The following is a 13715-nucleotide window of genomic DNA, read 5'->3' as shown; positions in this document are numbered from 1 at the left end:
GGATAATAGCCTCAAATCTCAAAGGTCCGTTTCGGTAACTAGTGAAAAGTTTCACTTGCCCCATTCAATCTAATTGGCCGTATCTATAACGCGAGATTCATGACTAATCATGCTTATACCAACATGCATGTACACATGATCATTGGCTACGTGATGGAAATGTAAAGATGGAAAATTGAAAATCTTTATGCATAATTGCCTGAAATCTGTGGAAGTGACTGAAACCGTGGACCGTGGTAAAAAAAGCCCAAAGAAAGCAGCTTGTAGGTGAATGGTGTGAGTGCCATCGCGAAATTGTACCACACATATTTATTCAAATCCTCTCTTTCTCTTGCAACTTCCACCACCACCTTTCCCCTTGCCACCATTTCTTGACCTTCTCTTTTCCCCCGCCGTCAGTAGTTCTCAACAACCTCTTTTCTGAGTGTTTTGAGATCTGTTCGGATTCGATTCTGTATGAACGCTGTCGACTACTACACCAGCTTGATTGACTGGGTATTTAGTCATGCAAGAGTGCTCCACGAATACATGTTTTTAATTCAGTCGATAGTGACTTGTACGGCCCTATTCTGGTTCGTTGCACATCATTCAATCGAACGGCAAAAATAAGCCTTGCTAACCTATTGCACTAAAGGCTGCTGAGGAGGGCATGGGAGGTTCTTTGGACCCCTCTACCACGACTTATTAGCATTTTGGGTGTCGAAGTCCCCGACCCGCCAGAGGTTTCTCTCGCCTGCATTAAACCAGATGCCTTGACTTTACATTGGTCATCGTCGCCACCGAACAAAGGTGTGGTGCGGTATATTATCCAAGTGAATGGCGTCGATGGTGAGTTCTCTAAAACGCATCGTACCTTGAGTACCCCAGTCGCGCTAATATTCTACCATTAGTTGGCGAATCTACCCAAGGAGAAACGGTCATTATCGAAGGGCTCAAGCCAGGTAATTTTTACAATGTGAGAGTGATTGCGGTTGGCACGCAAAATTTTCAGGCCGGGAGTAGAGTTATACGGTTGAGAACTTTGGGTCGAGATGGACTCCCACGCCATGGGGTAATCAGGAATGAAGCCGATCTGTCGAATGAAGACCAACATGATGCTGGCGGAGAAAGTTTACCCACGGTTCGAGCCCACGGAGTGGCAGCCGACGGCACCAATCCTCCTGCAGCTACCGTGCAGGTTGTCGTACGAGAATCGAGCGTTTCCCATCCTAGCCAGCGAAGAAATACCGTAGGTAGAAAGCACTCACAATCAACAGCTACCGCTACCGCCGAGAACTGGTCCGCCTCGAATGCTCAACCTTTGGATGAAAGTCACGAGACGATACAAGAGTTGCAGGAACAACAAGATAGGATCCAGAAGGAGCTCGAAGATGTGATTGCGCAAGGTTTGAAGGAATCTGAGGAGATTAAAAATCAGATCCTTCTTCTATCTGAAGATAGAGATAAAAAGACAGAAATGGTCAAGGACAAGGAGGAAGCGAGCGAGACGTTGAGAAAAGAGGTCAAGAACCTGGAGGTCAAAAATCGACAAGCACAATCGCGGAAGACGGCGTTACAAAAAAGTTTACAGGCCAAACAAGTAGAGAGGAAGAAAATGCAAGATGAACAAGCACGCTGGAAGAAGGAAATAAAGTCGATGGGCGCTGAGATGGAGTCCTGGAGTCGCGAGGCAGAGGAGATACGCACGTCGACAGAGGCGAAATGTGAGGAGCTTCGTGAGAATATTCGAAACGTTCAAGATTTGATCACAAAATTTACGCGTGAAGTCGCGGAGAAAGGGTTGTTGGTCAAGAGCCTAGAAGAGGAAAGGGAGGGCCTTGGAATTGGGCTGGATGACGATCAAGCCCGTGAGTGGGAGGCTTTAGAAAGGAGAAATGATGCTCAGTGGGAGGCAGAAAGCAGAACGCAACACGCTATTGCGCAAGACTACAGTCAACGGCTGGAGCGACTTGAGAATGAACTACAAGCTGCACAGGCCAATTTCACAGCGCTTTATGCCCGGTTACCAAGCAATCCAAACGATCTCATGAATCACGCAAATTCATCGGGAGTTGATTTCGACCCGAATGGACAACACGGTAGAGCCAAATCTCGAAGACAACGCACCCGCAAGAGTCGCACGAATACGGTGTCATCTACTTCTGGCTATGCAATGGCCGAGTCCCAATATTCAAGTACTGGTATATTCAACAACTTCAACATAATGAGCTCACCCGCTTATGCGGCCGCTCCATATTTGAATCTAGCTATGAGTAATGATACTACGATGGTTTCGGCTTCGGGTCACTCGGGAGGGATGAGCGAGGCTGATATCCAATCGCTCACTGCCGGGGCACCGCTCAGTCCGACAGCAACCATGTTATTACCTTCTACGCTCTTTAACGACGATGAGCTTCAAGGTGCTGATGAGGAAGGCCCTGAATATACGTCAGAGTTGCATCATTCATATAGTCCACCACAGCGGCATAACGATGCACAATCTCCAGGGTCTAGTCGCTCTGCTAGTCTAATGTCTAGTCCCCACGCATCATCACAAAATCTCGCAAAATATGGCGTCACACACCATGATTATGCTCTCGAGACTGAGCGCACTTCGCTAGGTTCACCCTCATCAAAGTTTGGAGTAATTGGATCACCAGCACGAGCCGGCCAATCAACATCTCATAGGAATTTTGGCAGCATGTTTACTTCTCTTCGAAAGTCTGAGAAGGCCCCTCAAGATGGACTCCCTCTTGGTAGTTTGAAAGGCCAAAGTCATTCATTTCCACGTTCCACTGATGAACCGGAGACTCCCAATAGGGCTCGTCGTATAAGCTTCTCATCCGGCTGGGGGAATGTCTTTCAACGCAGCGCTACAGTTGGTGGTGACTCCTCCGAGGGTAATGCACCTGCTCCCGCTCGTCCAAATGGTCGGAGACAACTTGGGTTTAGTATGTTTGGCTTTAGAAATGAAGATACAAACCATCTACGTTCCGCTCGTGACCCTAGTAGCCCTCGTCCGACGTCCATTGCCTCTTCTGATCTGCCACGTCCATCAACGGATAGTGCACCATTCGGATGGGGTCCAGGAGCCGATGGGACTGTAAACAAAAGCCCACTTGTTACCGATTGGTCTGTGTCGGCTCCGCCAACTTGGTCCAGCAATCCATCGAGAAGGCCTAGTTTCCAACATGGTTCCTCTAGTGCACTAGCTTCTGAGATTTTGAGCGGTTCAGACGAATATTTCTATGAAGATAACATCCACTCAAGTCCACCTCCAAACCTGGGGGCTATTGGCACTCGGCCTCCTTCATCGCACAACTCAGTTCTACCTAAGCTCAACCCTAATGCGCCAAAATTTGAACTCCCTCAAACGAGTGAGCCTGTCTTTTCCCGTCTTCTGAGGAGTAAAGGTAAAGGCAAGGCTCCAGATCAGAATACCGAATCTTTTGACCCTACCTATGATACCCCTCATCCCATTACTTCTTCTCCATCTGAATCGAGAAAGTCCCGAGACTCGCCATCTATCCACACCCAAAATAGCGTGGCCGAATCAATTGATAGCTTGGATAGGACCAAAAGTAATACTGCATCTGATATTGCAGGAAGCGCGAAAGGAGAATCATCCTTTACAAAGCTCCTCCGTAAAGGTAGTTCGAGTAAATTCAGCTTAGGAGGCAAAGACTCGATTTTTGGGAGGAAAAAGGGGGGAAGTAGTACGGCTGCTTCGGATCACAATGATAGAGATGAGGGATTGGATGACCTTGGTGATGCTTTGGTAATTGGAACTGGGGGAGAAAGTGCAACTAGTAGTCCAAGGATTGGAGGATTCGAAGGAAGTGATGGAAAAGCAAAGGGCGCGACTAGAGAAAGAAAAAGCTCGACGTGGGGTAGATTCCAAAGGAAGAAGAGAGAAAGTTCGGAAATAGAGAGGAGTGAGAGAAGTGAGGCGGAGACGACAGGTACAGAAGATGAGCATGAGTGAGTATGCGCCATCGACTTAATTTCCTCAAGCGAGTGGGAATGCAGGGGTTGAGCATCGGGGGAAGGGGAGGGAGTTTACGAATGATATGGTTCTCACTATTCATACATACTCGTATACTCGTATGCTCACATACTAGGATATTCTATCCGTGAGGCATACACAGCATCTGCAAAGCGTTTGTTGATTTGTTGACTGGAAATCGTTAGCGTTGCATGCATACCTATGTAGTAAAAGCATTTTCTTTGATTTACATATAAGACTTGAGTTTTTATGGCCATGTGATTGCTGATTTCATGTGTTTTTCTCGGGAGTTTGTTTTTAGATGTGTTGATGGGGTAAGGAGAGGTGAGGTGAGGATGAGTATTGTATGTGTAGGTTTATTAGGAAGTATAGAGTGTAGAGTGTAGGTAAGCTTTATTCATCCATTTTTCCATTCATTCTTCCATTCATTCTGCCTAGGTAGTAGTAGTAGTAGTAGTAGTAGTAGTAGTAGTAGTAGTAGTAGAAGTAATGGGAGTAAAGTTCTTAGTCGACTCAGTATATGTGTATTTATCTATGTAGGTGTGTGAAGGGGGTTTTAGGAGGGATGGGCGTGAGGAAGAAGAAGAAGAAGAAGAAGAAGAAGAAGAAAATAAAAATAATAGACAACCATCTACACATCTATACCTACAACCACAAATCTTCAAAGGAGCTACTTGCTTGCTTGCTTTCTTGCTGTAGATAAATACCTAGACACCTGAATAGAAGAAGTTTTATTCAATGATTCATTCAATTATTCAACTACTCAATTACTCGATCAGTTACCGAGTCCTCAGGTATAGCAAGAGAGAAAATAAAAAATGACAAGACGAATCCCAACTAATTCCATCCACTCTGACACGTAAAAATAGCTTTCAGTGAAAAATCTACTCCAAGGTCCTTTTCATCTCAACCAACGAACTCCAATTCCAACAAAAAATAGAAATTCAAGGGAAGAACGATCAAGCCCCCTAGCTCACAAGGCAAGTACATCTACCCGTCTATTCATCTATCTATTACAGCCCTCCTCGCAGGAAAATAGTTATTGCGATTACTTACCCACCTACCTCCAGCTCTATATTCCATTTCATTCCCTAAGCCTTTCTCAACAAATAAACAGAAATACTACATCTCATCTTATCTAAACATCCCATCAATTTTTTTGGAACCATACCATAGCAGTCTCCGAAATAGCACTACACATACATAGATATACATAACCATTCATATACCCTTTCCCATACCCACCTCACATGGGCCAAGTACCTGTAACTCCCCTTCTTCCCCCCCCCTCCCCCTCCTTAACCAAACAAAAAACTAATCAACTCAAGTCAACTCAAAAGTCAAAGTCACAACAGAAATATTCCCTCTTCTCCGCATGTCGAAGACTCTTTGCAGAATTAGGTTGTTTACCTACAAGACGAGATCCTGATCCTCTTGATGAATGTTCAAACGATACCGTCTCTACGGGATACTCGTTATCGATTTGTCCTATGTCTTCGATATCGATTTTAGATGTGGGAGGGGTAGGAAACCCTTCTCTTCAAAGTATAACCGAGACAGGAAATGCAGTTCCCATAACTTCGATTCCAGATATAACCGAGATCAAAGATGCAGCTCCTACCGAAAACAACAACACCAATACTTTGAACGAGACAAGTCGAGCAGAAGGCGAAACCAACCCGCGTGAAGATCTCAGCCTTGCTCAGCCATCGAGATTGATCGAACGGAGAGATGTTCAGCTTGAAGCCCCGAATGATAGTAGCGTGTCTATCACTTCACAGGCATTACCTCCGTTGCCCCTAGTAAACTTCACTTGTAGTTTTCCTACCACGATTCCCCCGACAGTTCCCCATCCAGTTTTCACGACGGTTCCCACTATATTTCCCACTACGGTTCCAACCACAGCGGATACTCTAGTGAACACCACAGTGAACACGGAAGTTCCTACCGAAGTTCTCAGTGCAGTTGCCAATACAGTTGCCAATACAGTTCCAATTACAGTGGATACTATAGTTTCCACTACAGCAGAAAATACAGTGGACACTACACTGGACGAATCCGACCTTCCACCAGCCGACGACAAGCAGCCTTTTCTTTCCATTATAGTGGAAACTACTATAGTAGATGTATCCGATCTTTCGCTGGATGATGAAAAGTCTCTTCCCATTACAGTGGAAACTACTACAGTGGATGAATCCAACCCTTCAACAGCTGACGATAAGCAACATTTTCTTCTCATGAAAATGGAAGCTACTACAGTAGAAACTACACTGGACACTAGAGTAGACGAATCCAATCTCTCACCAACCGAAGAAGAGCAACCATCTTTCCCCTACACAACATATAACTTTACAAACTCCGGCTTAGTGGTATCTGAAATCAGTGGGACTGACGTGGAGGAGCAATATCATAACACCATGGAAATCATCGGCGAAGCTTGTGGCAAATGCCCAAAGTGTACGAGTGACAATCGTGCTCAGGATTTGATTGATACGATCATTGAGTTACAGTTCCCGGACTTGGATAGCGCCCTATTTCGTGATGGGATTCTGAGTGAATTCGGATTCGACACTTACTGGAATGAGCTCATGGTGACCAAGCTCGAGTTCAGGGAGAGGCATAAGAAGTATGAAAATTGGTACGCAAAGGTATGGGAAGATATTGAAGCGAATAACGAACTGCCACTTATTTCGAAAAATATTGAAAAAGAGTTTGCTCAATCTCAAGAATTTAGACGGATCTTGGCAGGTAAACAACACCCGAAATCTGAATGGCAAAAGATGAAATTACTCCTTTTCGTAATAAGAATGCGGAGAATTCGAAGGAAGCTGAAGGACCGCCCTCAGACGCAAGGAAAACAAGAAATGCAGACGACAGAGACCACTGCAAAAAAGAACCGCAAGACTAGAGACCAGGAGAAGAGGAGGAAACTTAGGGACCAAGAAGATAAGGTAGCGGCCAAATTACTGCATGATATACCTAAAGTGTTAAAAATGGTGACGGTAGAAAAAATGGTAAGGAATGGTATGATGGCACTGGGAAAGAGCACGCCTTTTGCAAAAGTTTGCCCTCCTGGAGAAATTTCTCCGGTGTGGGAAGGGGGAACAGTATTACTACCATTCATCAACATTCAGCTATTTGTTTCATTGATGAACTTGAGCTAGGACCCGACGGAAATACATTGGAAGAGAATTGGTAACATACATCAAGGATTAAGCCAGGGTACTGCAGAAATATTAGCATGAACTTGAAAACAGATTCTGGGGCAAGAAAAAATCTAGTTAATTCATGCATAGCGTTATTCTACCATTGATTGTACATAAAAATAGCAATTCGCTGTCACCTCCGTTGGACCAACTTCATTAAGAGTGGTTGATAGCGAGGATATATATAATCATATCAGCGTCTATCAGCATGTTCGTATGATGATCAAAACGAATCACTAGAGAAATGTGATGAACCACAAGCTAGCTCAAGTATCAGATGAGATGTGGTAGATGCCCAACATTCAGATGGGAAATGCAGTGAACGAAACGATGTCAGCAACGGTGATCTAAAAATAACTGTGGTGATGGTAACTAGTAGAGTCGATAGGCTTCTGTGGCCGTTCCTCCTCAATTTGGCACACCGGATGTATGATTAACAGACACTGGGAAATCAATACAGCAAAAATTTGCATAATGTTAAGTGTATCGTGTGTGGCCTACGAGAAAGTTCTAAACGCACAGTGCCATGCCCCTCCGTGGAAATAACCCACGTAGAAGAAATGCAGCGTGAGTGATAAAGACCGCAAGCAATGTATCGTGTGCTAGAAAATTCAGCACTCAACTTCAACATCCACTTTCCTTTGCAAAACGTGAACATGATAAGGTGTGTTCAAATATTTTGTTCAAGATGAAACGGTACCGTTACATGATAATTTTTTCGCTATGGCTTGATTGGTCGTGTGGTGGTGTTGATCAGATATAGTGGTGGTTGCAGTTGTAGCAAGACTCAGGATACAAATGGAAAGGCATATTTGTGCATTTGCGCTTCTTGCGCTTCTCCTGGTGTGTTGAAACACCCCCTCTCGTAATCATAAGCGCCGGGGTCTTTAATGCATACGGAATATCATCAATAACATTGCTGCAGTTCCTAGAGTAGCTGTAGGATTTTAAGTTTTCCATTGCAACCACATGCTCAAATCTGTTGAAAAAGAAAATCAGTTCGACAAGACCAAAGTCTACAGGTTATTCAAACCTCATTGAAACCCCACGATTAGTTTCGACATCTTGAAATAATATGACGAATTTGCAATTGTCCCTTCTCTACCTCAAACCGGCCTCGTCCCCGGATGACAGCGCAGACGGAGAGAGGATGCATATATAGCAAAGGTGATGCAATACCCTCATAAGGCGTATCGAGAAAAAAAAGAGATCAATTCCACACAATTCGACGTCTACAACAATTTAAATTATTCAAAACGCGTACAAACAGAACTTGCTGCTGTGTTCTGTAATGGTATGTCCAGTGGGGGTTCCATGAAACTATTTATCAATCGGCATCTCTGACATCAAGTAGGCTCTAAGCAGGGAGGAACACTATTCGTTGACTTCAATGAATACAAACAACAACACCCTCATTGGCGCCTTGTCCCATGATGGTGTGATTCAGATAGTTTTTGGTACTATAGCCACGGTAGTGGGAGTTTTTAGTGTGGTATTGGCATGGGTGGCATGGAGATCGCATAGGGCGCAGACTGAGCGGAATTCTTTCAACGAAGGTATGATTTTGCCTTCAATTTGACGAAATTTTGTAAAGTTATGCTGACGTATTTGATAGCTCCATCTTCTGACACATTCGAGCTTCGCCTGGTGGTCACAAATACAAACAACATAAGATAGGCTGCCCAAGAAATCATGGGTAGCAGATTCGGTGTTACTCAACTCAGTTTAGTCAAGCTATTGACAGAAAATATGAAGAATTTTGTCGACTTGGGAAGAGTGTTTATGAATACACTCGGAAATATTGGAAACTCATGTAATCAAGATCCGTACTTACTTAACCGCAGACAATACATGTCTGTGACTGATAGTACGAGTGAGACATCGACTAGAACCAGCTCGATAGACTAAATTATTTTTCAACACATCGTTTTTCCTGAATTGTCAAACAAATTGCATACCCTCTGAAGTAAAGCATTTTCTCACAACCCGAACAGGCTTTTGCCTTCCGTAATACCCACAGGAAGGGGCACGTTGGTAACAACATTACCAATCTTTGCTTTGACTTCCTCTGTCTTTACTTGAATCTGCTTTACTTTCATCAACTCCTTGGCTGTCAATCGCTCAGTAGCTTCAATAAGTTCTTGGTCCGGAGGCAATAGTGTCCACGCAATGCTAATATGAAATGCGTCTGATAAATCAGCCATATCATCGAAAACGTCTTTTTTTTGCTGTGTCTTGCCCCTGAAAGATTTGCCATGTTGAGAATGGTGAGCACCTTTTGCTACTTGTTGACCATTTACAATTGTTCTAGAATTTGCGTATAGGGGCGGTTGTCCAAATTCTTCCACAACTTTATTACTCACGTGAAGTAATTTGTTCAAGGCATTGCTTTCCGGTGTATTGACGCGGAGAACCAAAAACCATCGAGTCTTTTCATAATTTGGCACCCACGCTAATCCAGAGAAAGCCATCTCAAAACTTAAAATTGGTTAGTCACGTGTAACCCCTAATTCAAACGGACAATGGACTTACGGACGCACTCCGGAAGACTTTATGACTTGTTCGAATGCAGTCAAGAAGGTATCTTTAACCTCTCTGGAAAAGCCAATTGATCGTGAAAGACTGACATGTAAGGGAAGAGGAACCCCAAGATCATTCGATAAAAATGTTTGAATGTCGTGGGTTTTGAACGACTCAACTTTTGAGATCAAGGATGATATCAGATCAAATTCTATAGTCGAAGGATACCCTCGATTGAATTAGCGAAACGAGCTTGACAAGAAGGTTAAACCAAGGCATCTATCGGTACTCACACTCAATATAAATATGTGTTGGCCAATTACCCTCGATATGAGGAGTCACTCTTTTTCTTCCTCCATGTAAGCTTGGATCATCTCTTGTACTGTTCCTCACGGTTGAGGCATAAAGATCATGAAATTTGGAGGGCAGTGGAGGTAAATTTGACGAGGATGAAGGAATGTCTCGCTTTCGCTTTAAATTATTTGAATTGAAAGTTTTGGTGGCGACATTCTTTTCATCATCTTCACTTTTGTGTTGATTGAGTTTATTGTCATGAGGAAGGTCTTCATCTACCACATCATCTTCGTCGGACGACACATAATCGACCAGGGCCATGATATGACGATGAATTCAAACTTTGTCAGCCTTCCTTGGCTGAAGTGTGTATGTACTATGTATGATTGATTCCGAATTGAAGCACCCGACGGTTGCACTAAAAAGCAAGCAAAGTGAGACTTGAACCCAATTGACAAGTGCTGGGGTTCATTCGGAATCAAGATCAAGTTGGATTAATAACCTCCTTCGTACCTATACGATAGAGGGTTGTACCCGGCCGGGCTTCCCGTAATCCATGAGCGTCTAGATAGTCGTACTCCGTACTCACTCAAGACTCAAGAGCCAGGGGGCCCAATTGGAAATGTGAATTTGGTTGCAGACAAATGAAACAAATGAAACAAATGAATCTTCATCCATCAATTCATTCCCCAGCCCCTAGTGTCCCGCAAAAGGTAAAAGATTTTAAAGTTCGACCAAGGGAGTTGGGATTCGTGGCAGTGCGACGGTCCAGAGGGCTCAATGCTGGACAAGATGCTGGACAAGATGCTGGACAAGATGCTGGACAAGATGCTGGACAAGATGCTGGACAAGATGCTGGACAAGTTAAAAGTCTAGAACAGACCTTGACCCATTAATTAGACGTCAGCGTACGGAGTCAGTCTATTGAGGCTTTGCGGAGTTGAAAGTTGGTGTTTTGTGAATCGTTCAAAATATAAATGAGATGATAAATTGATAAAATGATAAAATAAATGATCTGCTGTTGGAAGTGGATCTAGGAGTACCTGACTAATCAATTTTTGGGTAGACTTGCTGCAGTGGTGAAGTGTGATTGGAGAGATTGGAGAGATTGGAGAGATTGGAGAGATTGGAGTGATTGGAAATGATGGGAAGTGATGGGAAGTAAAGTTTGTTTGGGTTGAGAGAGATGCATCTATCAAATACTAGGATGACCATAACTCGGCCTTATCTAGCGTTATCAAATTACATCATTGGCACCAAGGATACTCTGAAATATTGCGTACCTCTCTTATTAGCCAACTAGCAACGAGTACGAACAATGAGCTCGATGGATCATGAGTACCGCTACCATATCTTTTTTGACTTTTTCTTCTTCGTCATCTTGCTCTTCGTTGCTTAACGCATCCGGCCTTCCTTTCGATTTCTAATTATACCTTGACCCCTTGTATACCTTGGTATGAGAGAGCTAATGACCTATGTACCTACTTGCTACCCGATCACCTAGTACTCGACTAAATAGTACTTGATACTTTCCCTCAAATAGGAACAAGCCTTCTCCTTCTTCTTCTTTTCCTCTCTTCTCTTCTCTTCTCTTCTCTTACACTATCTAATAATATCACCCGAGAAGAAATCTCCTGTTGTGTCTTCACTACTACACTACTAACAAGTAAAATCACCTGGCGATTAATAAACATTCTATTCACGGCTCACTCGGATATCACCAGAATCAATCATCACACCATATTTGGTACTTAATTATCTTCAAAATGGAGAGCTCAAGTGATAAATGGGTATGTTCAGACTCTCCATCTATATCCTGATCAACGAATCAATTCGTCAATCCATCAATTCATATATATCAAGCTCCTCATCCATAAAACTCACAATATCAATCAAAACCCATCTCATCATTACAATTACAATGATCACTAATAACCTTTTCTCCAATCAGGCTCACTACCCAACACCTCCCTCCTCAGCTAGTCCCACCAAATCGTCCTTCAGCTCCAACAATCCCTATTCATCTCATCGTCAATCGGCTTTTGGCGGCTACTCCAAATCCAACAGTGGAAGTCTCCGTAACAGTCTCGAAGAACCTGTGAGCGACAATGGCAAAGGACGTCGACGAGGTAGCTCACTAGGTGAACGTTATCCTGGCGACATGTCCCACAGACCTCTCGATCAACTACGTCAAGAGACCAAAGCCGCATATCGATCGCCACATCTCCGTAAGAAGCACATTCCAGGTGCCGATACCATCGATTCTCTCGATCGTACTTCAGTCGGTGGTGCGTATCATCATGGAGGACCTTATGATGCTACATTAATGGCACGTAATACAAGTTACAAGAACTCTCCTGTCGCAGCGGTTGCAGAAACGAACGCGGAAGCTCTCAGAGCTACCCCGAGAGAAAATATTCAAGACAGTTTGGAAAGACATATTCCATTATCAGGAGTGGCTGCAATTCCCCCAGGAATGCCGGGTCCAGATGGTAGGATTATGAATTATGAAGAAGGTGCAGATTTGATGAGGGAACCCGATGCTGCTGGTGGTGCATACAAGAGATGGGAGCATGTGGTACGTTTACTTTTCTCCTGCTCTTTCCATCCTTATTTCTATTGTCATAACATGTGTATCTCATAATTGGACTCTCGAATTGCGAAGTTCAGATGAGAGGGAGTTCGTTCGCCAATTTTAATTCCATCTCCATCTCATTTTCATTTGAGGTTTCAAATGACACTCCACTCATCTACTGATCAACCCAAACTAACACCCTCACCCTTAGAACTACCTCCCCGAAGACTACAAAGGCAAAGGCGAACCCTCCTTCACCATCGAAAAAGCCCTCAAAGACCACAAACTCGCCCAAAAATCCCACCGTCGCAACATGTCCGACGGCAACTCCGCCTACGAAATGCAATCCCAACCCTCCTCATCCGCATCAGGATCGAGTCTGCGTCCCCCTCCCACAAACCGTCAAAGAAGCGCAAGCGGAGGTAACCTCACAAGCGGCGATAGCAAAAATATGACGACTACGAGCGGAAGAGCAATGGAAACGGTAGACTTCTCAAATGATGACGCGGGCGTAGGAAGCAGCCGAAGTAACAGTGCGGGAAAATCGCACAAGATGGGCGAGGGTCTCAAGAGAAGATTCGGGAGCTTGAAGAGGAGTTTGAAGGGAAGCGAGAATTAGGTAGTTTTGGATGGTAAACTTATTTCGGTTGTGGCAATGGTTAAGAGGGGGATGGTAATGGCTTTTGGTGGGAAGAAATGTCTCTGAACGTGGACATGCACATAAACATGAACATATGGGATACATGGATCGGATGAATGGAAATGATGTATTTTTAGATTTGGAGAAAAATTGTACGATATCCATTTTCTTAATGAACTCAAAGAAAGTATATATGACAACAAATGGATGATGATATGGCATGTGAAATGCCAAACAAATCCGATAGGAGTATTCGCAATTCAAAACCACAGTTTCATTTTCTTTTATCTCCCAATCAGCTATTCATCCGATAATTACCTAGGTAGATATTTCCTACCATTCCATCAATCCCCCACCCATCTACCTACGTACTACTCACCCACTACAATCACCTCAAGAGTTCAATCATTATTCTGTAAAGATATGCAATGTTATATTATTCCCGACATGCTCCGCATATAGCATATCAATATATACATCACCATCACCATCACC

The 13715-nt window shown here is 43.8% G+C and overlaps 4 protein-coding genes across 4 annotated transcripts; 3 read left to right on the top strand and 1 right to left on the bottom strand.

Annotated features, from left to right (window-relative positions):
- Window positions 1–456: 456 nt before the first annotated feature.
- EAE97_000991 (uncharacterized protein) lies at window positions 457–3964 on the top strand (the record flags this gene model as incomplete). Its single annotated transcript, XM_038871501.1, has 3 exons — window positions 457–572; window positions 635–828; window positions 891–3964. The coding sequence occupies 3 exons, from the start codon at window positions 457–459 to the stop codon at window positions 3962–3964; spliced, it is 3384 nt and encodes a 1127-aa protein (XP_038737402.1).
- Window positions 3965–5235: 1271 nt separating this feature from the next.
- On the top strand, window positions 5236–7149 carry EAE97_000990 (uncharacterized protein; the record flags this gene model as incomplete). Its single annotated transcript, XM_038871500.1, has 1 exon — window positions 5236–7149. One exon carries the CDS (start codon window positions 5236–5238, stop codon window positions 7147–7149), a length of 1914 nt encoding a protein of 637 aa, XP_038737401.1.
- Window positions 7150–9170: 2021 nt separating this feature from the next.
- Window positions 9171–10326, bottom strand: EAE97_000989 (uncharacterized protein; the record flags this gene model as incomplete). The annotated part of the gene is made up of 3 exons (XM_038871499.1): window positions 9171–9669; window positions 9724–9940; window positions 10005–10326. 3 exons carry the CDS (start codon window positions 10324–10326, stop codon window positions 9171–9173), a joined length of 1038 nt encoding a protein of 345 aa, XP_038737400.1.
- Window positions 10327–11233: 907 nt separating this feature from the next.
- Window positions 11234–13435, top strand: EAE97_000988 (uncharacterized protein). Its single transcript, XM_038871498.1, has 3 exons — window positions 11234–11795; window positions 11957–12583; window positions 12792–13435. Exons 1-3 carry the CDS (start codon window positions 11772–11774, stop codon window positions 13197–13199), a joined length of 1059 nt encoding a protein of 352 aa, XP_038737399.1. The 5' UTR covers window positions 11234–11771; the 3' UTR covers window positions 13200–13435.
- Window positions 13436–13715: the final 280 nt, after the last annotated feature.

Source organism: Botrytis byssoidea (genome assembly GCF_014898295.1).
Source record: "Botrytis byssoidea strain MUCL 94 chromosome Unknown BBYS_002, whole genome shotgun sequence".
Lineage (NCBI taxonomy): Eukaryota > Fungi > Ascomycota > Leotiomycetes > Helotiales > Sclerotiniaceae > Botrytis > Botrytis byssoidea.
Note: the sequence above shows the minus strand (reverse complement) of the source record. Positions and strands in the feature narration are given on the sequence as shown.